The sequence below is a fragment of the Carica papaya genome, chromosome 9 (genome assembly GCF_054855325.1).
Source record: "Carica papaya isolate Zhongbai chromosome 9, ASM5485532v1, whole genome shotgun sequence".
NCBI lineage: Eukaryota > Viridiplantae > Streptophyta > Magnoliopsida > Brassicales > Caricaceae > Carica > Carica papaya.
In genome coordinates this window covers 24,529,111-24,555,800 of record NC_142317.1, presented here as the reverse complement: position 1 = coordinate 24,555,800, position 26,690 = coordinate 24,529,111, and the positions used below count along the sequence as shown (strand labels likewise).

The window sequence follows — 26,690 nt, the reverse complement described above, 5'->3', positions numbered from 1 at the left end:
CACTCGTCACACACCTAAAAATACCCAAAAAAATCCAAAATCAGTGTCCAAAACTCATTCTAAAAAATCTTTGGGGTTCCAGCATAGCGGTGCCAGCATGCTCCGGCGCCGTCCTGCTCCGACATCGCCATGCTCCGTTGCCGGCTCCATCACCCATAGCGGCGGTTCGCCTCGGCCTAGCCAGTTTTTGGCCGATTTTAATTGGTTTTGGCCATATTCTTGCAGAAAAACACATTAGGGGCCTCATTTGGTCAGAAAATCTCAAAGAAAACTGAACCTACTGGCAGGGGGACCTTCGGGTACAGTTGCTCTGTCGGTCCTCCTTCGTGGTTGAGGTTCTTTCTTCAGCTATCCTGCATAGAAAAGGACAATGAACACAATGATCGAAAAATCATATAAAACAGGAGTCGGGAATGGGTTTTGGGGTTTTACCTGCTGCGGCTTCGGCAGGACTTGCTCGCAATTTCTGGCTCACCCACCGTTCTTCTTACTTTGATTTGGCCGCAGGGGTACTCGAAATTGAATTCCGAGTGGGTAGGAAATTTTTTTACCTTTTTTAGCGGTCGACGGTGGCTCTGGTGCGACGGCAGCGGCTCTGGCGCGACAGGGGTTGGCGGTCGGCCTCCTTCTCCGGCGTCTGGTTCTTCTTCTCCGGCGGGGGTTGACGACAAACGTTTAGGTTTTTATGTGATGTGGAGTATTTATAACTATTCTGCATTAATTTTGATCGTCCATCGCGATCGATCTCATCCGTCTGATCGCATCTAAGGAAGAAACAAATTTGCACCATTAATCTTGAATAATCTTGACCGTCCGATTGCACCTAAGGTGAACATGGATCTAAGCCGTCTACGCGCACGGGATTGATCCTGGGTTGTTCGATTGCGGGGCACGTAGATTACCAGTGTGGCCTCCTCAGTAGCACTGATGTTAGTGTGCCTGTCCACATGGCACGCTCTGATTCGTCGATGCTGGTGACTGGACAGTCCTAAGTGGCTGAACTTTCTCTATTTGTACTTTGACCCCCTATTTTCAATTTTTCTTTTAAAAATACGCCCCGAACTCAAATTTTCACTCATTCTTCCCAAAATTATTTTAATTTTGTCCCTAATTTATTTTTTCTCAAACTTTCAATCAAATTAAAATAAAATACATTTTTAATAATATATATTCCATAATCCGTAAAATTATCCCCGGCTAATTTTTGGGCCTAAGTGTTACAACTCTCCCCCTCTTAAAAGAAATTTGATCCATCAAATTTGTTGCTTTTTTACTAGTCAAATAGCTGGGGATATTGGGCCCTGAAGCTTGGTTCCAGTTCCTAAGTGACCTCTTCTTGTGTATGGTTATGCTATCAGACCTTGATGAATGGAATTTCTCAGTTGCGGAGTACTCTACTTTTTCGGTCCACAATGCATACTAGTAACTCCTCATAGGATAGATCCTCCTAGAGTAAAAGGGGCTCATAGGACAGGATATGTGAGGGGTCTGGATTGTACTTGCATAACATAGATATATGGAACACATTATAAACCCTGGATAGCTTTGGAGGTAGTGTCAGTTTGTAAGCACTCGTACCAATATGGTCTAAGATCTCAAATGATCCGATAAATCGGAGATTTAATTTTTTCTTCTTACTAAACCTACTGATCCCTTTGAAAGGAGTGACCTTAAGAAACATTCGATCACCTTTTTCAAATTCCAAATCCCTCCTCTGGGAGTCCGCATAACTTTTCTGTCTGCTCTGAGCTGTCTGAATGTTCTTCCTGATCTTAACTATCTTGGCTGTAGTCTCCTCCAGAAGATTTGGGCTAAATAATTTTCTATCACCCACCTCTTCCCAACAGATCGACGATCTACACAGACGATCATATAATGCCTCGTACGGAGCCATGTCGATACTTGCCTGATAGTTGTTATTGTAGGCGAATTCTATTAGAGGTAGGTGCTCATCTCAATGGACTCCGAAATCTAGAACACAAGCTCAGAGTATATGCTCTAGTGTGCGAATCATTCTCTATGATTGTCCATCCATCGGTTTGAGAGTGGAATGCGGTATTAAAGGACAATTTTGTTCCCATGGCTTGTTGAAAAGTAGACCAAAATTGATAAATGAACGTGGGATCTTTGTCGGATACTACTGAAATTAGAACCTCATGTAATCTGACTATCTCTCGGATATACATTCTTGCTAGTTTGTCTAAGGGATCGGTCATCTTGATAGCCAAGAAGTGAGAAGACTTGGTGAGCTAATCAACAATTACCCAAATGACATCATGTCCTAAGCGTGCCTTAGGCAACCTTGTTATGAAATCTATTGTGATATGTTCCCGTCTCTACTCTGGGATCGGTAATGGCTGAAGTAACCCGCCTGGATGTTGATGTTCTGCCTTAACCTGTTGGCATACTAGAAACTTGGAAACAAAGTCGGCTACCTCTCTCTTCATCCCGCTCCACCAAACTCAAGGTCGCATACTTTGATACATTTTTGTACTTCTGGGATGTATGGCGAATTTAGAGTTATGATCCTCTTTCATGATGTCCTTTTTTAGTTCACTATCATTTGGAGCACACACCCCTTCCTGAAACCAGAGTAATTCATCAGCAGAGACTTGAAATTCTAGATGTACTCCTTGTTTTACGTTTTCTTGAGGGCAGCTATGGTAGAATCGGTTAATTGGGCTTCTCTTATTCTTTGGATCAATTCAGGTTGGATAGTCAGGTAGAAGCATGCAACTCTCTTTAAGTCTTGAAGTCGTATCAGTTGTGCGGCCCCCTATTACCTTGCATTCAGAAACCATAATGTGAGCTAATATACTTGCACTTTTTCTGCTAAGCGTGTTAGTTACTACATTACCCTTATTCGGGTGATATAAAACATTACAATCATAATTCTTGAGGAGGTCTATCTAATGCCTCTGATGCATGTTCAGATCTTTATGAGTGAATATGTGCTTCAAGCTCTTATGGTCAGTAAAAATCTCAAAAGTCTCCCCATACAAGTAGTGGCGCTAGGTCTTCAAGGCGTGGATAATGGTGGCAAGTTCTAAGTCGTGGGTGGGGTAATTTTTCTCATGACTATTCAATTGCCTGGATCTATGGGCTATGACATTGCCATGCTGCGTTAGAACATAACCTAATCCCTGGTAAGAGACATCACTGTACATTGCATATCCACTTGTCCACTCAGTAAAGGCAACACGGGTGCAGCAGTCAACTGCTTCTTGAGTTCTGTAAAGCTCTTTTCGTAGTCTACGTTCTATTCAAACTTAACATTCTTTTTTGTGAGCCGGGTCAAAGGAGTGGCTAGGCTGAAACCTACGGTAATAACCTGCCATTCCTAAAAAGTTATGAATCTCCTTAATCGAGGTCAATTTCTCCCATCCAAGCACTGCTTTAACTTTTTCGGGGTTTGCTGATACTTTATTCCTTGATATGATGCGTCCTAAATAGGTAGTCTACTCGAGCCAAAACCTACACTTCCTCAATTTTACATACAGTTTCTTCTCACTGATAACTTGTAAAACTTGAGTCAGGTGGTGAGCATGTTCCTATCAGCTCTGAGAGGTACTCTGCATTGAAGGCTATCAGAAACTATTCCTAAGTGACTGGATCGAGTAGGGTGGCTTGCTTGAGTTGTCACTAACGGCTTGCCTCTCCTACAAGCATGTAGGTGGCAAGTACAACCTTATGTTCGGGAACTACCCTAAGAGTCGTAAAGGCCTTCTCTATCTCAATCAACCAATACTCAGCCTCTTCAAAAGAGGATGCACCTGCAAAGGTAGATGGGTTTAGTCTTTTGTATCTTTTAATGTAGTCTGGATCCATCATGGGTGGAACTGGGTCCCGTGGAAGAGGAACTGGATTGTGTTGGGGAGGGAACATGTGACCCTGTGGCGGTGCCAGATGATACAGTGAAGGCACCGAGTTGTAATGTGGCGGTACTGGATGATGCGGTGGAGGTACCAAATTATATTGTGGTGGTGCCGATGGTACGGTGGAGGAGCAGGGTTGTACCGGAGTGGCTCCGGTTCTTCCCGCTGCAAGGGTGACTCAAATTGTGGTGGGGGGGGAGGGTCAGACAACTCCCTCATTTCCTCCCAGGCTTACTGGGTGGAGATGAGTCTCTCCAGCATCTCAAAGAATTGGTCAACATCCTCTCGAAATGAGCCATCCCCGGCTGCTCGATTTAGTGGGGGTCTTTCTCTCCTCATTTCCTTGTACCTACATTTCACAAGAAAAAATTGACTGATAGTTTGTATTTGGTGTTTTTTTAAGCATTGTGCAAGGAATGGTTCCGAGAAACGCGACTTTAGTACTAATTGTAGAGACCCGGAACTAAAAAAAAAAATTCATAAATTTAATGTGGAAGCGATTAATAGAGCTAGAGTTTACATTCCTTACACAATAATTTAGAATGTCCAATAGGACTACGAGAATGTCCATTCTAAAAGATAAACAGAAATTAAAGAAATGAAACAAAAAATGAATAACAAAACATCCTAGAACAACCTTCACTAGCACTTGAAGGGAGTCTGGATAGTGAACTACTCTAAACCCTTTTACTGATTGGGATCTGAATTTTAATTCTCTTGATCTGAAATAGTTAATGAAAGGGTGAGGTACACTAACCTAGTAAGAATATCATGCTAATCACAGATACAGAAAACTAAAGATTGGTAAAAATGGAGCACTTAATTTGAGACCGTTTATTCTGAACTTACCATAACAAGTTTTTCAAAACAACCTATAAAGACCCATATCCATATCACTCTTCACTTTCACACATAAGAGAATAATAAACAATAACTTTTCTTCCTTACCTGCTTACTGGTACCCCAAGGGGTCCATAGAGGTGTCTCCCTTACTCGTGAACCCAAGAACCAATTTTAACAATTAACCGGCCGTCCCCATACCCCGTCTGGTAATGAGCGACAAATATTCTATCGCCTCGATACCCCTTATAGTATGAGAGTTAATCATATCTCCCAAACCTTTCTCGGTAAGGGACTTCCCAGCCCCGTTCGATTGAGATAACGTTTACAGTAGAATTCCCTATATACCGAGTCCATCTGCCTTTTTCCTAGGTACCTAGTAAGTCTTTCATATACAAATTTTCATCAATTAACAACCAACAACGCATACCAATATCTCATATCATATTCACAGATAAATTTAACTACATTAATGCTGATGGTATATAACTAAAATAACCAGATAAGTCGATAAAATCATTGAATCTATAAATTAAGAACATATGCTATACGAAAATCAAGCAAAGAGGACAGTACATGAAAGTAAACAGGAAATCAAGACAATTGTAAAACTAACCGGTTCTGACTCCACTAGTGACTTATAATTATTTTTGGAGTTTTTCAAAATTTCACAAAATATGAAATTATATATCGTTAAACCTTGATTTACCATAACAGAGAATAGGGCGAGGGACCCTTAACTGGATCAGTGTTTTGAGATCTCGAGCTGTCTACTACACCTCCTAAGGGGTACCGGATTTTCTGAATTTTTCTTGTAGAATTCAAAACACTCGTCACAGACATAAAAATATCCCAAAAATTCAAAACTGGTGTCTAAAACTCATTCTGGCCAATTTTTGGGGTTCTAGCACAGTGGTGTCGTCATGCTTCGGCACCAGCTCCATCGCCCACGACAGTGATTCGCTTTGATCTAGCCCATTTTTTGCCAGTTTTGGTCAGTTTTGACTCTTTTTGCTTTATTCCTGCAGAAAAACACGTTAGGAGCCTCGGTTGGTCAGAAAATCTCCGAACCTACCGGCGGTGCAGCGGCTCCGCCGGTCCTCCTTCGCGATTGAGGTTTTTTCTTCAGCTACCCTGCACAGAAAAGGATGGTGAACATAATGATAAAAAAATTACGTGAAACAGGAATCGGAAAGGGGCTCATCGGAGATATTTTAGGGTTTTAGCCGTAGTGCTTTGTCGGATTTTGCCCGTGGTTTTCGGCTCACCCGCCATTCTTCTTGCTCCAATTTGATCACAGGGGTACTCAGAATCGAATTCCGAGCGAGTAATGGGAAATTTTACATTTTTTGGCAGCAGCGGTGGCTCCGGTGCGGCGACGGTTGACGGTCAGCCTCCTTCTCCAGCGTTTGGTTCTTCTTCTCTGGCTGGGGCTAGCGAATAGGGTTTATGTTTATGTGTGATACAAAGTATTTAAAACTATTATGCGTTGATTTTGGCCATCCATCGCGATCGATCTCATCCGTTCGATAGAGCCTAAGGAGAAAACGAATCTGTACCATTCATCACGATTAATCTCGACCGTCCGATCACGCCTAAAGTGAAAATAGATCCACATTGCCCACGCGCGCGGGATCTATCCTAGGTCGTCTGATCGTGGGGCATGCGGATCGTCAATGTGGCCTCCCGCGTGGCACCGACGTCAGCGCGCTTGGCCATGCGACACACTCCGATTCTTCGAGGCTGGTGACTGGCAGGTCCTACGTGGTCAAACTTTCTCTATTTGTATTTTAACCCATTGTTTTTAATTTTTCTTTCAAAAACACCCCCGAACTCAAATTTTTACCCATTTTTCCTAACACTATTTTTAATTTTGTCCATAATTCATTTTTTCTCAAAATTTCAATCAAATTAAAATAAAATAAATTTTTTTAATTATATATATCTATATATTCTATAATTTATAAAATTATTTCGGATCAATTTTCGAGCCCGGATGTTACATTTTAAAAGTAAAGATTTTATGAAAATATTTATTTATGTATCAACTGATGTGATTCGAAAAATTATTTTGGTGTACACAAAGAATATCGCCTTAAGCAGTTGATATAATTTGAGAAATGATTCAGCATAACACTATATATAACTCACATAAATGATCTTTAATATTACTTGTGATTGATGTTTTATTTCATATTCAATATAAATTACATAAATTTTCAAACTCAAAATGCTCTTTTAATGTTGTAAGTGTTAGAAAAAAAGTGATTTCAACTTGTAAGTCAAATATAATTGTGTTGTTAGAAAAATGCAATGTTTAACAAAAATATCATAAATTTTCATAATTAACTATTTTTTAATGTTAGCTATCAACGTTATATAATTTTTTTTCAAAACACATGATACGTAATGTCTTACGCACTTTAGGCAAAAATTTTGTAACACTTTTTTTAACATTCGGGGCCGAAATTTAGGCTCGGGATAATTTAATCATAATAATGAAATAAATTAAAAAAATTAATTTTAATTTTTTGTTGAATTTTTTAAGAAAATTGTATTTTAGATGCATTTGAAAATATTTTCAAAAATCAGGGCTAAAATAGAAATAAGGGAGGACTTAATTAAAAAGAAATCTAGAAAACTGGGATAAAAGCAAAAATAATAAATATTTGGCCATATGGACCACCACATTAGCAGCGCGACCAGTCACCGCGTGCCACGTGGCATACATATGGACACCTGTCCACACAGGAAGCCACATCAGCGATCTGCGAGCCAACAGATCCAACGGCCCAGATCTCCTTCCACGCGCACGGATGACCTAGATCCACTTTCTCTTTAAGTACGATCGAACAACTAGATTTGATCAGATCGTACGACCTAGATTATTTCTCTAAATAAGAGCGATCCAACGACGGTAAGTGGGCTACGTGTCCCTGCACAGACGGCCCAGATCGATGCAGATAAGGTATATAAGTATCGCATCCCCAAAATTCTAACCCTACCTGCACCTGAGCTCGTCGAAGAAGGAGAAGAAGAAGAGCGGTTGGAAAAAAAACCAACTGCCATCGTTGCCACACCGGAGCCACCACCGACGTCAGAAAGGTAAAATTTTTTCCCCTCACCTTTTTATTCTATTATGGTAAATTAATATTATATAATTTATAATGATGTGTTTTTGTAAATATTAGAAATCCCTAACTAATTGAATATAAGTCACCAGTGGAGCCGGTAACTGGTCAGTGTGTAATTTTCCTACTTGTGTTGCCTATTTATTCTTGTACTGCCTAAATTGCTATTATTTATTAATTTTAATTGCTTCCTTACTTATTGATTGCTTAGTTGTTATTCTCATCTGTCAATTGATTTGAAGTAAATGCCCTAATATTATTTTTTAATTATTTATATTGTCTGCTTACATACCGTACTATTGATCTGTAAATATGAAATGATTGCGTGTAATTGGTGATTGGTTTAATGATGTGAATATGTGCATAAAAGGCTTATCAGGTATCATAGAAAAGGGTGTACAGGCCCGATACATAGGGCAAACCCTACCGTGAATATTACCTCAGTCGAACGGGGCTGAGAACTCTAATACTAGAAGTGGTTTGGAGGTATAGTTTTTCCTCATACTGGACAGGGCATTGATGCAGTGATACATTTGGTGCCCATTACCGGACGAGGTATGGGGACGACCGGTTAATTGATAATTTTATATTAAATGAATTTATTTAAAAAAGGAAAAATGGCTCCATTGGTCATTTTGTGATGTTTACCAACCTTTGATTTTTCGTATCGGTGTTATGTGTTGATATTTCTACTAGACTAATGTAGTTCATCCCCCTTATTTAACTATTTTAGATAAGGAAGACCAAGATTCAAATTCTTAACCGTAAGAAGGTTACGACTAAAAGTTGCTTCTCGCATCCCATCAGAGTTGCCTAGTGGAGGATAACCCTATAGGATTTTAGTTTCTTTTCTATTTATGTTGTTTTAAGTTCCTTAAAAGGGACATTCTCATAGCCTTATTGGGCATCCTGATTTACTGTGCAATGAATGTAAACCTTAAACTAATAATTACTTATGTTATTATTTTACTAATTCAATATTTTCATTTTCATTAAAGTTTTGGGCCTTTACAGTTGGTATCAGAGTTGCATTCCTCAGAGCTATTCCTTGTATAAAAGTTAGAACATTCAATACAACCCAAAACTCAACCATTCATTGTGAAATGTAAGTACAAAGACATGAGGAGAGGAAGGCCCCCACCGGTCAGAGCAGCCTGGGATAGGTCGCTTTGAGAGGATGTCAATCGGCTCATCGAGATGCTGGAGAGACTCATCTCTACTTAATAGGCTTGGGAAAATAGGAGGGAGTTGTCTGACCCTCCACCCATGCCACAATATGAGCCACCCCTACAACAGAAAGATCTAGAGGAAGATACCCTTGCCTTGTAGCATGCATTTTTAGATATATAAATCTTTAGGTTTAAGGGTATAAAATGAACAACTGGTGCCTTTAAGGTATTTAGCTTTTAATAGTTCCACCCAAGGGGTATGAGGATTAATAAGGACTGTCTAACCAAGCTTGGCTAAGAGAACCAAATTATATACTTTTTAGCTTATGAAAATGAAGCCCTTTAAATGTTTAGATAGAGTTACTGTATTTCAACTTATGGGTTAAATCCATGCTACTGATGATCTGGGATACCTCATTAAAAACATCAACTAGTTTAATGATTTAGTGAATAATGGTTTAGGCTAATAGGAAGGCTAACATAAGGTATATGGACATAATTGTGATGGCCACTTGTATCATTACAACTCGTGCAACATAGGATAAAGCTATACTCTTCCAACCAACCAATTTGGTTTTAAGTTATTTAGGACAAAGAAAAATGGTTAGGTATGTTTGCATGAGGTAAGTGCATCGAGAGAAATTATGATATAAGAAAAATAATGTAGATGTGACTGGAAGGAGGAGAGGATTTAGGGCTAAAATAGTGATATCTGTGGAAATTATAAAAAAAAAAGAGAAATTAAGTCATTAAGAGTTTAAAAAAGGAGAGAAAATGAGAGAATAATAGAGAGAGAGAGAGAGAGAGATTTAAAGAGAAGACAATTGTTCAATCATTATTTTTCAGAATAAATTGTATAGCAAAATATTAGGTACTTATACACAATCTAATACTATATTTTTTATTATTTTTGTTGTTCTTTTGTCATCTGTATTACCTTATACAATTAATTTTTGATTCTATGTTATAATAACTCCTTTTCAAATTCCTTGTCCTCGAGGAAAAAATTCAAAAATTTGTTAGAAACTTGTAGAATTCACCCATATAGCTTCTATAGGATGTAAATTGTCCTGTTTAATAAGCAATTCGACCATAAGTTGATTTTGTTGTTTGATTAATCATTTAGCTAGAATGCATAATGGTTATTGTGGAGGGTCTATTGATATAATGGATTCTCCTTGTAATGGAACATGAGAGGGTGTTTTTTTTTAAATTGTGAAATGTGAAAAGTACGATGAATCTTATGGAATTCCACTACGTAACTACCACTTATATGCTATTTTTTCAATTTTTTATAAAATTAGAAAGAGAATTTTGTAAATTATATCCAACTTTTGGTTGGATCTTTTTGTCAGCCAAGTTTGATTGTAAGGTTGGACCAATATATACACATGGTCTTGCTTGTTCTTATTCCATTTTATGTTTCAAGTTTGCCATATGTTTTTCTATTTCTTCAATTTTTTTGACTTGTTTAAAGACTTGTATTATCGGATACTACCATTCTTGCACTATGATTATAATTCTGATATTATCGGTATGTGTGTGAATTATAAAAAAAATCAAATCATAGAGAGACCAAATTCAAAGAGAGAGAAAATGAAAGAATAACAGAGAGAGAGAGAGAGAGAGAGAGAGAGAGAGAAAACATCCATTCAATCATTAATTTTCTAGAATGATATCTACAAGATAATATTAGGTATTTATACATAACCATATACTAAATTTTCTGTTATTTTTACTATTCTTTTGCCGTCTGTATTACCTAATACAATTATTTCATGATTTTCCATTAAAAAAATCGATGACCGGACTTGGTTCAATTGATGGTTCGACCTCATCTTCGACTATAGAAGTTAAGAATAACTATGAAAGCTCTTAGGTTGGGTTTAGTGCCAATTGGTTGAGGTTATAGGCAAATAACATGCAAAAAACTTATAGGGGCAGAAGGGAAAATTTCTAGTCTTACACTATACATTGGCGGTCCACCTGGATTATAAGAAAACTCTTCTATCTAATCAAAAGCCCTATTCATATTGTTTTATTGCCATCCAACTAGACTTCCTTTGTGTGTGTGTGTGTATATATATATTATATACTTTTGTAGGAGTCTTCATCGAATGAATATGCATAGAACATTAGTATTATCTTGTGTAGACCGATATTTGATGAAAGCTGATTGATTAGAAGATTGTTCTTTGCAATTGAACTTAATATTTGAATTTTCTTTTTAGATCTTAGCCCGGTAAATCACACATATTAAGTTCAATATTAACTTGTGTTCTTCATGTCATATTCAAATTAAATCCAATCTCATAAATAATCAGCTAATGTTAGTTTAACAAAATTCCAAACCAAATCAAGAAACTCATACGCAGAAATCATGAGCAACAAGAATTCCGTCTCAAAAAATAGAAAGAAGCAAAGAAAGAAAAAAAAAAAGCCATTCTAAACCGATCGATGTACAGAAGAAGAACAAAAGGAATAAATAAATAAAGAAAAACAAGTATTCAACACATAAAACAAATCAATAATCCATCGATAAATCCAAGTATAATCAGGAAACCTAAAAATCTTTCGGTATGTGTGTGTTTGTCTAGTGCTTTTGAGTAGTTTTATGATACTTGTCTTTGACCCACTGTAAGCCAACGGAGGTACCTTCCTTGACTTTTTTGAAGCCAGAAGAGGCGACGGCTTTGGTCTTCCCGATTCCTTCGCCGACTTTCTGCTTGTACTTGCCGGCGCCGGTGGATGATTCGGTGGTGTTCTTGGTGGTATAAGGCGATGGATCTGAGTTGTAATCCCATTGATCAGCCCATGATGTGCCGTTTCCTGCCATGGCGAATCCGAGGAGGGAGGGAGAAAGAAAGCGAAAGGTTTGAAAATTAATTGAAGAAAATTTGATTAGAGATTTGTTTGGTTACGAGGTTTTATAGGGAGAGGGGCTAGAAATTAATTAAAGAAATTTGAATGGGGATCTGTTTGGTTACGGGTTTTATAGAGAACTCGGTCCAATTCGAGGGGCTAGAAATTAATTAAAGAAATTTGAATGGGATCTGTTTGGTTACGGGTTTTATAGAGAACTTCGGTCCAATTCGAGGGGCTAGAAATTAATTAAAGAAATTTGAATGGGTTTTATGGAGAGGTTGGTCCAATTTGAAATTAAAGAAAGTTTAGTGGCTATTTTTCAACGTTTAGTATTTTCAACTTTGTTTGTTGACAAGAATGCGGCTTCCTTTTATCCTGAGAAGTTTCTTTTCCGTGTTATATATATGTGTGTGTGTACATATATATATATATATATACAAGTTTATCTGTCCAGGCAATTTCGAATATCTCTTCCTTTTTATTCTAATTTTTTAGTGGAAAATATATATATATATATATATTACGTGTAATAGGAATATATATATACATGTATGTATATATATTTTTTGAAATTGGTAGATCTTGATATTGTTTCCTGTGTAATCTATATATATGTTAATATTAATGAATTTATATTTTCCGTGTAATATAAATATATACACATATATGTTGATATTTGTTTCCGTGTAATTGGAAGTTTGGAGAAGGGTAACGTATGTAGCATTTATTATTATTATTATTATTATTGTTGTTGTTGACTAAGGAACCGCGTAATTTAATGTTCTGGAATGACCATCAAAACTCCCAATTTCATTCATCGCACGGATTGCAACACCTTTCTAGAATATTAATTTACAATATTTCCAAATAAAAAATCTCTCTTAAATATATAATATGATATATTATTAGATACTATTATAATTTTGATTAAAATATCTGATTTTACTGAAAAATATTTAAATTACAGCGTAAACTGTAACGACTCCAGAAATCTAAAATAAAATATATAATAATTTAAGTGTAGAAGCGAAATAAAAAGTTAATATTTATATTTTTTATACAATAATTTAAAAATACTAAACAGTATTACATAATTAATTCTTTAAAAGAAACACGAAAAATAAGGAAATAAATGAAAAATAGAAAATATCTAGCATATACTCGCAATCTTCTTGCGGATCGGACTCTAGAATTTGGTTCTCTTGATCTGAAATGATTAAATAAATGATGAATTACACTATCGCAGTAAGAATATCACACTATATCACCGGCACAGAAATAAAAGTTAATATAAAATCGAAAACCACTAATTGAGCATTAAATTTAGTAAATTCATTTATCAATCATAAAATTATTTCTCATTCACTTACCATAGTGGAATTTATGAAAACAACTTGTAAAAACAATAATACCATATAGATAATAATTTCATGAACAATCAGCAATCTAGAACATATTATAAATCCATATCTATTAACAATAAACCGAACAATAACTGTTTCTATTTTCACCAGCCTACTAGTATCTATGAGGATTCATAGGGATATCTCTGCTACACGTGAACTCTTTTCTATAACAATCTCAATTACAAGGGCGTTCTAATACCCTGTCCGGTATGAGTGTCAAATCATTAAACCTCAATACCCCATTCGGTATGAGGGAGAAGCGGGCCATCTCCATACCCCGTCCGGTATGAGCGCCAAATTATTCAGTATTCATACCCCGTATGGTACGAGACAACATTCACGATAGGGTTCCCTATGTACCCGGTCCGTCCACCATCTCTCAGGATATCTAGTAAGGCTGTCGTTTCGTCTGTTTATTTAATCACATAACCTTCCCATTTTTCTTTAGTCTCCATTTCCAAATCAAATATAATCATATAAGAATTGAACGTGCATAAGGTAATGCAATCATGTCTCAAATTTCAAATCAAACATAATCACATAAGCAATGAACGTGTATAAGGTAATGCAATCATGTCTCAAATCTCAAATTAAATAGCAGTCACGTAAGGCAGCAATTCATACATTCAAACCATAAAATAAATCAATAAGACACTATCATGCTTTTAGACTATAAAATATATCCACAGAGATTAACAGAGAACAATTTTCGGTTCAGCCTCCATTAGCAATCAGTACTTAATTATGCATGTTTACTAAAATTGCACAAAATACTACGTTATTATTTATTTAGACTTCAATTCTATGATAGGGAATAGGGTGAGGGATTCTTACTCGATTTCACGCCGAAAAGCTACACGATTTATTGCGCCTACGGGTGGTCCCTGGGTTCCCTGAATTTTTTTCTCCGAAAACTGAAACGCGCTTATAGTACCTGCAAATGTTCCAAATAAACCCAAAATCAGTTCTAGGGCTCACTCGGTCAATTTCAAAAATCTGGCACGGCGGCTCCGTTGTGCTCCGGTGACGCCACCGCCACCCGAGGCGGCGGTTTGCATTGAGTCGGCCGTTTTCGCATAGATTTCTATGAGCAAACACGTTAAAGGGCCTCGGTTGGCCTAAAAAAAAATAAAAAACCAAATCTCACCGGCGGCGGGGCTCTCCAGTGTGGCAGCTCCTTCGCCTCACAGTGCGGTTGGGTGTTTCGCTTTAGTCAACATGTAGAGAAGAAAATGGTAGAAAAATTATGCGAAACAGGAATCGAGAAGGGTCTCATCAGAGACAGTTTGTGAAATTCCCTGCGGCGGTGCCACCGGGCTTCGCTAGTATTTTTCGGTCAATTGATTTGTCTTTTCACTCTGATTTGGACATGAGTAAGCTTAAAATTGAATTTCATGCAAAAGAAAAAGTTTTTACCTTTTTTGGCGGTCGGAAAGGATTCCGGTGCGACAGCGGGTAGCGACAATCGGCTCCCCGACGACTGGGTCGTCTTCTCTAGCGAGGGGTTCTGGCAGCTAGGGTTAGGGTTTGGTGCGAATGGGGTTATTTATATCAATCCGTTTTTGATTTGGACCGTCTGTCGCGTTTGATCTGGACCGTCCGATCTCGATTAAATAAGGAGTAAATCTAAACCGTTCATCACGATCTAATCTGGGCCATTAATCGCGATTCACTTTGACCTGTCCAATCACTTTTGAATATGGCCGTTCAATTGCATTTGGGAGGGAGCGCATCCAAGCCGTCCGTGCGTGCGGGAACGGACCTCAACCATTCGATTGCGAGCACGCGGATCGCCCACGTGCCCCCCACCCTGCGTGGCCTCCCGCGTCAGTGCCTCTACCAATTGGCGTGTTCTGTTTTGTCAGGGCTGCTGACTTAGCGTCTGACGTGGTGAAACTTCCCAAAATTGCGTTTTGGCTCATGTTTTCTGATTTTTTTTTTCAAAAATACCCTTAGAACCTAAATTTTCACCCATTTTCCCCAAAATTATTTTCAATTAAATCCTCCTTACATTTTATTTCATTTTTTTACTCTAAATAAAATAAAATAAAATACAATAATACAAAATAAAATAATAAAAATTTATATTTATTAATTTTTAATACCAAAAAAAATTGTGGGTATTACAACTCTCCCCCCTTAAAAGATATTTGATCCCTCAAATTTATCTCTCACTCTCAATCGAACAGCTGGGGATATTAGATTTTAAAGTCTGATTCTAGCTCCCATGTAGCCTCCCTCGGTGTGTGGTTCTGCCATATGACATTTATAAAGGAAATTTTTCGGTTGCGGAGTAATATGCTCTTTCGATCCACAATGTCGACCGGTACTTCTTCGTAGGATAGATCCTCCTAGAGTAGAAGATGCTCGTGGGTCAAGACATGAGAGGGGTCCGGGTTGTACTTGCATAACATGAACACATGAAACACATTGTGAATCTTAGAAAGTTCTAGAGGCAATGTTAGTCTGTAGGCGGCGGTACCAATTCTGTGTAAAACTTCAAATGGTCCAATAAATTGAGGGTTCAGTTTTTCTCTCTTGTCGAACCTACTGATTCCCTTAAAAGGAGTGACCTTAAAGAACACACGATCACATTTCTCAAATTCCAAATCTCTCCTCTAGGTGTCTGCATAACTCTTCTGCCTGCTTTGAGCCGTCTAAATGTTCTTCCTGATCTTAACTATTTTGGATGTAGTCTCCTCTACTAGATCTGGGCAGAACAGTTTTCTATTGCTTACTTCTTCCCAACAAATCGGCGATCTGCATGGGCGCCCATATAACACCTCATACGGAGCCATACCAATACTCGATTGGTAACTGTTGTTGTAGGCAAACTCTATCAAGGGTAGATGGTCATCCCAATTGGAGTCAAGGACACAAGATTGGAGCATATTATCAAGTGTACGGATTGTCCTTTCTGATTGTCCATCGGTTTGAGGGTGGAATGCAGTACTAAGGGACAGCTTCGTTCTCATGGCTTGCTGAAAGCTATTTCAAAATTGAAAAGTGAACCTGGGGTCCCTGTCAGACACTACCGTCACTGGCACTCCATGTAATCTGACTATTTTTTGGATATACATTCTTGCTAACTTATTCTAGGGATCAGTCATCCTGATGGCCAAGAAGTGAGAAGACTATGTAAGCCGATCAACAATTACCCAGATGGCATCATGTCATGAGTGTGCCTTCGGTAATCCTATCACGAAGCCTATAGTGATATGTTCCCATTTCCATTATGGGATCGGTAATGGCTGAAGTAGCCTGCTTGGGCGTTGATGCTCTGTCTTGACTTGCTGACATACCAATCACTTAAAAACAAAGTCAGCTATATCTCTTTTCATCCCGTTCCACCAAAATCGTGATCGCATACTTTGGTACATTTTAGTGTTTCCGGGATGCATGACAAACTTTGAGCTGTGGGCTTCTGTTATGATGTCTCTCTTTAACTCACTATCAGCTACAACACATGCTCTGTCTTGGAATCTGAGCAACCCATCGGCGGAGATTTGAAATTTTGAGCTAATTCCCTGTTTTGCATCTCTCTTGAGGGCTACTAAGGTAGAATCGGCGGACTGAGCTTCCCTTATTCTCTGGATTAACTCAGGTTGAATGGTCAGGTGACCCAAACATGTGACTCTCCTCAAGTCCTGAAGTCGTACCTGTTGTGTGGCCTCAATATGCCTATATTCTGAAACCATTAAATGGGCTAATGTACCTGCACTTTTTCTGCTGAGTGCATCGACTACCACGTTGCCCTTACCCCGGTGATACAAGATGTCGCAATCATAGGCCTTAAAAAGTTCTATCCACCTTCTCTGACGTATGTTGAGATCCTTTTGAGTGAATATGTGTTTCAAACTCTTGTGATTTGTATAGATCTGAAAGGTCTCTCTATATAAATAATGACACCAAGTCTTCAAGGCGTGTATAATTGCAGCAAGCTCTAAGTCATGGATGAGATAGTTTTTTCCATGACTCTTTAATTGTCTGGACCTATAGGCTATGACATTCTCATGCTGAATTAAAACACAACCCAGACCTAGGTAGGAATCATCACTGTAAACTGTATACCCCCCCGATTCACTTGGCAAGGCCAACACAGATGCAGTAGTCAGCCACTTCTTTAGCTCTGAAAAATAGCTCTAAGAAACTTCTTTCACAATCTTCATTCCACTCAAACTTGATATCCTTCTTTGTGAGCTGAGTCAGGGGAGCAGTGAGACTAGAAAATCCTTTCATAAACTTGTGATAATAACCCTCCATCCCCAGAAAGCTACGGATCTCCTTAACTGATGTCAATTTTTTCCAACCAAGCACTGCTTCAACCTTTTCAGGGTTCACTGACACTCCATCCTTTGATATGATATGTCCTAGGAAGGTGGTCTGCTAAAGCCAAAATTCACACTTACTCAACTTTGTATACAGCTTCTTTTCTATGAGAATCTGCAAAACCTGAGCTAGATGGTGAACATGTTCCTCTCTGCTTTTTGAATAAACCAGGATGTCATTGATGAACACAATGATAAACTGATCCAATAATTGTTTGAAGACCCTGTTCATCAAGTTCATGAAGATGACTGGGCCGTTGGTTAGTCCAAATGGTATGATCAGGAATTCATAGTGTCCGTACCTGGTTCGAAAGGCTGTTTTAGGGATATCTTCTGTCCTGATTTTCACGTGATGGTAACCTGAATACAGGTTTATTTTGGAGAAGACTTGGGCACCCTATAACTGATCGAAGAAGTCATCAATCTTGGAAAGAGGATACTTGTTCTTGATTGTAACTTTGTTCAACCCTCTGTAATCAATACATAACCTCAATATCCCATCTCCCTTTCTGGCAAAGGTTACTCCAGCACCCTAAGGGGACACACTATGTCGGATAAAATTATTGTCCTGCAATTCAACGATCTGTTTTCTCAGTTCTTCCATCTCAACACGGCTCATGCGGTAAGGAGCAACCGAAATAGGCTGGGTGCCTAGCTGAAGATTTATGGTGAATTCGACTTCCCTGTCTATTGGCAGTTCGGGTAGTTCATTCAAAAATACATCTGGAAAGTCTCGGACTATAGGAATCTCTTGAATATAATTCTCTTTTTTGGGTTTGCCTAGTTAGAGAAAATAGTAGAGTTAAAGTACTCAACAAATAAGAAAATTGTCAAGAAGGAATAAATGCTAAATGATTTTATTAATTTGTAAATGCCTCCTCATTAGGAGGATTGAATACAACTTTCTTGCTAAAACAATCTATGGTGGCATGATACGTCGCTAGCCAATTCATTCCTAAGATTACATCAAAATTCTCCGTGTCTAATTCTATCAGGTCCACACTCAATTTTCTATATGATATATCTATGATACAAACTCTGTAGACAACTTCTTCCAATAGTGTCATACTCCCAGTAGTAGACACAAACAATATAGAATCAAGTTTATTAGGTAATACATTAAATTTTGATGCAAAAACATGTGAAACAAAAGAATGCGATGCACCAGTATCAATTAAAACATGGGCAAGATAGTTACAAATAGTGTACATATCCTGTACCACGTCCGGGTTGGCTTCTGCATCCTGCTGGGTGAGATTGTAAGCTCTGCCCTGGATAGGAGATCTGCCCTGATTTTGGTTCCTTGGGCACTCCCTCGCATAATGTTGGACACTACCACATATGTAACAGGTGTTGTTGAGGTGGTAGCAGGGTCGGTCCCCATGATCCTTGCCACAATGCTGATAGATCTTACCGCGTCCTGCCACTAGAGTCTGAGGGGGAGCTTGGATCACCGACTTGGGCCTCTTGTTCTGTTGAACAGGTACAGTAGGTGCTGGTTTGCGGGGTGGAGCTGAGGGGCTGAGGTTCCCTGCTGCTTGAGAGAAGGTGCGGAAGCTCCTCTCTACTTGCTGTGCCTTGGCCAGAACGGCCAAATAAGTTCTGAGCTCCAACAAAAACAAATGATGTCTGATCTTTGGGCGAAGGCCCCACTCAAACCTCTTAGCCTTCCTACTTTCATCCAACAATGTCTCAGGGGAGTATCGGCCCAACTCTAGGAACTTGCGAACATATTTTGACGTAGTCATGTTCCCTTGAACCAACTGTACAAACTTCATCTCCTTCATATGTCGAAGATGCTCTGGAGGGTACTGTGCATGAAATGCTGCTAGGAACTGTTCCCAAGTAACTGGAACAGGCAGTGTCATCTGTTTGAGTTCCCACCAGCGGTCTGCTTCTCCCACTAGCATGTAGATAGCAAGGGTGACTTTCTATTCGAAAGTCACTCACAGGGTCTTGAAAGCCTTCTTTGTCTCTGCTAACCAGTACTCGACATCTTCAAAAGAGGATCTCCCTGCAAAAGTAGATGGTTTTAGTCTCTTGTACCTCTGTATGTAGCCTGGGTTAATCATGGGAGGAATTGGGTCCCATGAAAGAGGGACTGGGCCATGCTGAGGATAGACTGGGGGACCCTGAGGTGGCACTTGCTGATACAGTGGGGGCACCAGATTATACAGTGGTGGTGCCGGGTGGTACTGTGGAGATGCAGGGTCGTACCAGGGTGGCTCGGGATCCTCTCACTGCAGGGGTGGCTCAACTTGTGGCAGCAGGGGAGGGTCAGGTAGCTCCCTCCTCTCCTCTCGGCCCTGTTGGGCAACAATGAGTCTCTCCAACATCTCAAATATTCAGTCAACATCTTCCCTAAGCGAACCATCCCAGGTTGCTTGGTTTAGTGAAGGTCTTCCTCTTCTCATCTCTTTGTACCTGCATTTCACAAGGAATAGCTGAGTGATAATTCATTATTTTGGTGTTTCTCTAAGGATTATTGTGTAAGGAATGGGTCCGAGGAACGCAGCTCTGATACTAACTGTAACGATCCCGAAAATCCAAAAGAAAATATATAATAATTTAAGTGCAGAAGTGAAATAAAAGGTTAAGGTTCAGATTCCTTACATAATAACTTAACAGTACTAAATAACATTACAGAATTAATTCTTTGAAAGAAACATGAGAAATAAGGAAACAAATAGAAAATAGAAAATATCTAGCATCTACTCGCAATCTTCTTGCGGATTGGGCTCTAGAACCTGGTGCTCTTGATCTGAAATGGTTAAATAAATGATGAGCTACACTAGTCCAATATATATCCATTAATAATAAACCGAACCATAATTGTTTCTCTTTTCACCAGCCTACTACTATCCATGGGGGTTCATAGGGATGTCCCCGCTACACGTGAACCCTTTCCTATAACAATCTCAATTATAGGACTGTCCCCATACCCTGTCCGGTATGAGCGCCAAATTATTCAGTCTCCATATCCCCTCCAGTACGAGACAACGTTCATGGCAGGATTCTCTATGTATCTGGTCTGTCCACCATCTCTAAGAATATTTAGTAAAGCTGCTGTTCCATCTGTTTATTTAATCATACAACCTTCCCATTTTCCTTTAGTCTCCATTTCCAAATCAAACATAATCACATAAGCAATGAACGTGCATCAGGTAATACAATCATGTCTCAAATTCTAAATCAAACAGCAGTCACGTAAGGTAGCAATTTATGCATTCAAACCATAAAATAAATCAATAAGACACTATCATACTTTTAGACTGTAAAATACATCCACAGAGATTAATAGAGAATAATTTTTGGTTCGGACTCCACATGTTTACTAAAATCGCACAAAATACAACGTTATTATTTATTTAGACTTCAATTCTATGATAGGGAATAGGGTGAGGGATCCTTACTCGATTTGACACCAAAAAGGTAAATGGTTTATTGCGCCTACGAGCGGTTCCTAGGTTCTTTGAATTTTTTTCTCTGGGAACTGAAACGCACTTATAGTACCTACAAATGTTCCAAATACACTCAAAATCAGTCCTAGAACCCACTCGGCCAATTTCAAAAATCCAGGGACAATGGCTCCGCCGTGCTCCGGAGATGGCGGCTCCGCTGCCTACGGCGGCGACCTACCTCGGGTCGGCAGTTTTCGACCATTTTTGGCTAAATTCGGCCAATTTTGCATCAATTCCTGTGAGCAAGTATGTTAAAGGGACTCTGTTGACCCAAAAAAATACGAAAAATCGAAACTCACCAACGGTGGGGCTCTCCGGTGCGGCGGCTCCTCTAGCTCACATTGCAGTTGGGTGTTTCGCTTCAGTCAACTTGTAGAGAAGAAAACATTGATCACAACAGTGAAAAAATTACACGAAATGGGAATCGAGAAGGGGCTCATCGGAGGTGGTTTGTGAAATTTCCCGTAGTTGCGTCGCCGGACTTTGCTAGTATTTTTAGCCAATTAGTCAATCTTTTCACTCTGATTTGGCCATGAGTGAGTTTAAAATTGAATTTCGTGCAAAAGAAAAAGTTTTTACCTTTTTTAGCGGTCGGAAAGGGTTCCGGTGCGGCGGGGGGTGGCGGAGTCGGCTCCCTGGTGGTTGGGTCATCTTCTCCAGCGAGGGGTTCTAGTGACTAGGGTTATGGATTAGTGTGGATGGGGGTTATTTATATCCATCCGCTTTTGATCTGGGCTGTCCATCACGTTTGATCTGGATCGTCTGATTGTGATTAAATAAGGAGTGAATCTGGACCGTCCATCGCGGTTCACTCTGGGTCGTCCGATCACTTTTGAATCTGGCCGTTTGATTGCGTTTGGGAGGGAGCGCATCCAGGTCGTCCGTGCGTGCGGGAACGAACCTCAGCCATTCAATTGCGCGCACACGGATCGCCCACGTGGCCCCCCGCGTGGCCTCTCGCATCAGCGCCTCTGCCACTTGGCGCGTCCTGGTTGGTCAGGACTACTGACAGCGTTTGACGTGGCGAAACTTTTTAAAATTGTATTTTGGCCCCTATTTTTCGAATTTTCTTTCAAAAATACTCTCAAAATCCAAACTTTCACCCATTTTTTCTAAAATTATTTTCAATTAAATCCTCATTATATTTTATTTTATTTTTTACTCTAAATTAAATAAAACAAAATACAATAATACAAAATAAAATAATAAAAATTTATATTTATTAATTTTTAATTACCAAAAAGAAAATTGTGGGTGTTACATAAACACTCAATTACATTTCAAGATTCCAATAGCTTCCTACAATAAATTAATTTACAATAATTTCTCTTAAATGTATAATATATAATAAAATACTGAAGATTCTAGATCATGATTATAATTTTTTTCTAAAATTTCTAATATTTACCAATGTTTAAACTTAAACAAAATATTAAAAAAAAAAAAACCATGATCATGATTAAAATCTCTAATATATACTTTTGATCAATTATTAACTTTTAAAAATATTCAAATTATTTTTTATATTGACACTGCTAATATAACCATACGTAAACGGTAATATTATATATTTTAATTCACATAGATATCACGTACACCAGAGTTTGGTGTCTGCGGGAACCCAATTAAAAACCCATTCATCTTCTCCAACTTGTTCATCCTCAACCTTCTTCCTTCATCATCCACCATCGGTTTTTATATACATATTTGTAGAATATATATAGCCTCTCTCTCTACGTATAACAAAATTGTATAGGTAATTTATCTAATACATATGACCTCTCTTCTTTATGCTATATATATAGCCTCTCTTTATGTATAAATATAGCTTTTTTTTTTCTCTCTCTCTCTCTCTCTCTTTATATATATATATAGATATATACATTATATAACAAAAAAGAAAAGGAAGAAAGAAGACATAGTTGTATATATATATATATATGTAGCCGCACACACATACAATAAAATATAAAATATCAATGGCTCCAGCGACTAACTAGAGATCCTCACAACAGAGGCTGCTTCAAGATTGAAGCATTGTCTTAGCTTGGCTTTGTAAATAGTTTACTAGCAAAGGAGGAAGACAGCGCAAGCGGGGAAGTAGATGGGTCGCAACGGCACTGTAATACCCAGCTGGTGCCTAGCTGGGTACAAAAGAAACAAATATATATAATAAAAAATATATATGCAACTAATTATAAATTAAAAAAAATAAAGAAGAATAACAAAAAGAAGGATGTAGAGAGTAAGAGAACAAGATCAAGCATAAATATGTATATATATTTGTATATATACATGTAATGAAATAGCGGAAAAAAAAGAAAAAAAAAAGAAGAAAGAGAGGAAAGAGCAAGGCGAGAGACTCGACTATGAGAAGAGAGAAAGGGTTAAGCAGCGTCAACTACCGAGAGAGAGAGAAGGGTCGCGCGGTGTCGCGTGACGCTGCAACTGAAAGAGAAAGAAAGACGAGAGCAATTGTCGTTAGTTATAGAGAGAAAAAGGGGAGAGAAGAGATGCAGTTGGGTAGAGAGAAAGAAGAAGAGGAAGAAGGAAAGAGAAGAAGAAGAAAGGAAAAAGAAAGAAGAAAAATAAAAAGAAGAAGAAAAAGAATAAGAAGAAAAGAAAAAAAAAAAGAAAGAAAAAAAAGTTGTGAGAAATGAGGAAGAAGAAGAAGGAAAGAAAAAGGAAGAAGAAAAGAAAAAAAAAAGAAGAAGAAAAGATAAAAAAAAAAAAGAAGAAAAAAAAAAAAAAAAAAAAAAAAAAAAAAAAAAAAAAAAAAAAGAAAAAAAAAAAAAAAAAAAAAAAAAAAAAAAAAAAAAAAAAAAAAGAGAAAGAAAAGAAAAGGAAAAAAAAAAAGAGAAAGAAAAGAAAAACAATAAGAGAAAAAAAAGGGGAAGAAAAAAGGGAGTGAGACGACTGAATCTGCTGTTGGTACGCTGTATGCGGTAATGCGCACAGATCCCAGCATCAGCGCATGACCTTTTTAGTGATAGAAGTGTGATGGCCCATTGTTAAGCTGGCGACTGGGATCGCGTATCCGAAGGTAAAATATGTTCATCCTTTTGCGTGTATAGTTTTCAAAATTATTCGTAAATTAATGTATGTTTTCTATTATAAATGAGGAAAACTATCCAAATAGCATCTGGATTTTTGAAAGGATCGTAGACGAGCCAAAAAGGATTCCTAAAGCTTTTATAATCACATCGTAAGTAAGAATTACGTGTATTTCACACGAAGACATAATATTGTGCTTATAAATTATAAATAATATGTGTAAATATAAATATGTATAAATTGTGTATGTGTATGTTTTATGTAGATATTAATTGATGAGAACAGAACTAATAAAAACAAATACATGAATAATTGTGTATATGATATCCTGATCTATTCAAAGAGTAGAGAGGAACATGCTCACCACCTAACTCAGGTCTTGCAGGTCCTTGGGGAGAAAAAACTGTATGCAAAATTGAGTAAGTGTGAGTTTTGGTTCAAGTAGACTACTTTTTTAGGGCACACCGTATCAATGGATGAAGTATCAGTGAACCCCAAAAAAGTTGAGACAGTGCTTGGTTGGGAGAAATTGACCTTAGCCAAGGAGATTCATAGTATTCTAGGAATAACAGGTTATTATCGCAGGTTTGTAGAATGATGTTCTAGCCTAACCACTCCTATGACTCGGTTCACAAAGAAAAACGTTAAGTTTGAATGGAACGAGAACTGCGAAATGAGCTTTACAGAATCAAAGAAGTGGTTGACTACTGCACCCGTATTTACTTTATCGAGTGAGACAAGTAGATATGCCGCTCATAGTAATGCTTCCTGCCTAGGGTTGAGTTGTGTTTTGATGCAGCATGGGAAGGTCAGAGCCTATGAGTGCAGACAGTTGAAGAGTCATGAGAAAAACTACTCCACCTACGACTTAAAACTTGCCACCATTATCTACGCCTTAAAGATTTGGCGCCACTACCTGTATGAGGAGACTTTTGAGATTTATACCGACCATAAAAACTTGAAGCACATATTTACTCAGAATGATCTCAACATACGTTAGAGGCATTAGATAAAGCTCCTCAATGACTACGATTGTAATATTTTGTATCACACGGGTAAGGACAATGTGGTAGCCGACGCACTCAGCAAAAAAAGTGCATGTATGTTAGTTCACCTAATAGTTTCTGAATGCAGGGTAATAGGGGTTGCACAACAGATAAGACTTCAAGACTTGAAGAGAGTTACATGCTTGACCCATCTGACTGTTCAACTTGAATTGATCTAGAGAATAAAGCAAGCCCAATCCACCGATTCTACTTTAACAACTCTTAGGAAGGATGCAGAATAGGGAGTAAATCCAGAATTCTGAGTATCTGCCAATGGGTTGCTTAGATTCCAGGATAACATGTGTATTCTATATGACAGTGAACTAAAAAAGGACATCATAACAGGGACACATAGCTCAAAATTTGCAATGCATTTTAGAAGTACTAAAATGAATCAATGTATGCGACCCCGATTTTGGTTGAGTGGGATGAAAAGAGAGGTACCCGACTTTGTTTCTAGGTCTCTAGAATGTCAACATGTTAAGGCAGAGCATCAATGCCCAGACGGGCTATTTCAACCATTACCGATTTCGGAGTGGAAGTGGGAACATATCATAATGGATTTCATGACAAGATTGCCTAAGACACGCTCAAGACATGATGTCATTTGGGTAATTATTGACCGACTCACCAAGTCTTCTCATTTCTTGGCTATCAAGATGACCAACCCATTAAAAAAGTTAGCAAGAATGTATATTTGGGAGATAGTCAGGTTACATGGAGTTCTAGTGACAATGGTATCCAACAGAGACCCTAGGTTCACTTCTCGGTTTTGATCTAGTTTTTAGCAAACAATGGGAATGAAACTGTCCCTTTATACTACATTTCACTCTCAAACTGATGGACAATCAAATAGGATGATTCGCACACTGAAGGATATGTCCCGAGCTTGTGTTCTAGAGTTCAAGGGCCATTGGGATGATTACCTACCTTTAATAGAGTTTGTCTACAATAACAGCTACCATGCAAGTATCAGCATGGCTTCGTACGAGGCATTGTATGGCCGTCCCTGCAAGTCGTCGATCTATTGGGAAGAGGTGGGTGATAGAAAATTATTCAGCCTAGATCTTGTGGAGGAGACTACAATCAAGATAGTTAAGATCAGAAAAAACATCCAGACAGCTCAGAATAGGCAGAAGAGTTATGTAGATACTCGGAGAAGGGATTTGGAATTTAAAAAAAGTGATCGACTATTTCTTAAGGTCACTCATTTTAAGGGGATCAGTAGGTTTGGCAAGAAGGAGAAATTAAATTCCCGGTTCATCGGACCATTTGAGATCTTACACTGGATTTGTACGACCACTTACAGACTGATACTACCTCCAGAGCTATTCAGGATTCATAATGTGTTCCACGTATCCATATTACGTAAATACAACCCGAACTTCTCACATATCTTGTCCCACGAGTTCTTTTCACTCCAAGAAGATTTATCCTATGAGGAGGTATCGGTAGGCATTGTAGAATGAAAGAGTAGAGTACTTCGCAACCAAAAAATTCCATTCGTCAAGGTCT

General features: G+C 38.3%; 1 protein-coding gene across 1 annotated transcript; it reads right to left on the bottom strand.

The window, feature by feature from the left end:
• Positions 1-11,438: 11,438 nt before the first annotated feature.
• LOC110826036 (CDP-diacylglycerol-glycerol-3-phosphate 3-phosphatidyltransferase) lies at positions 11,439-12,039 on the bottom strand. Its single transcript, XM_022056618.2, has one exon. The coding sequence runs from the start codon at positions 11,849-11,851 to the stop codon at positions 11,609-11,611; it is 243 nt and encodes an 80-aa protein (XP_021912310.1). The 5' UTR covers positions 11,852-12,039; the 3' UTR covers positions 11,439-11,608.
• Between the last annotated feature and the right edge of the window lie 14,651 nt (positions 12,040-26,690).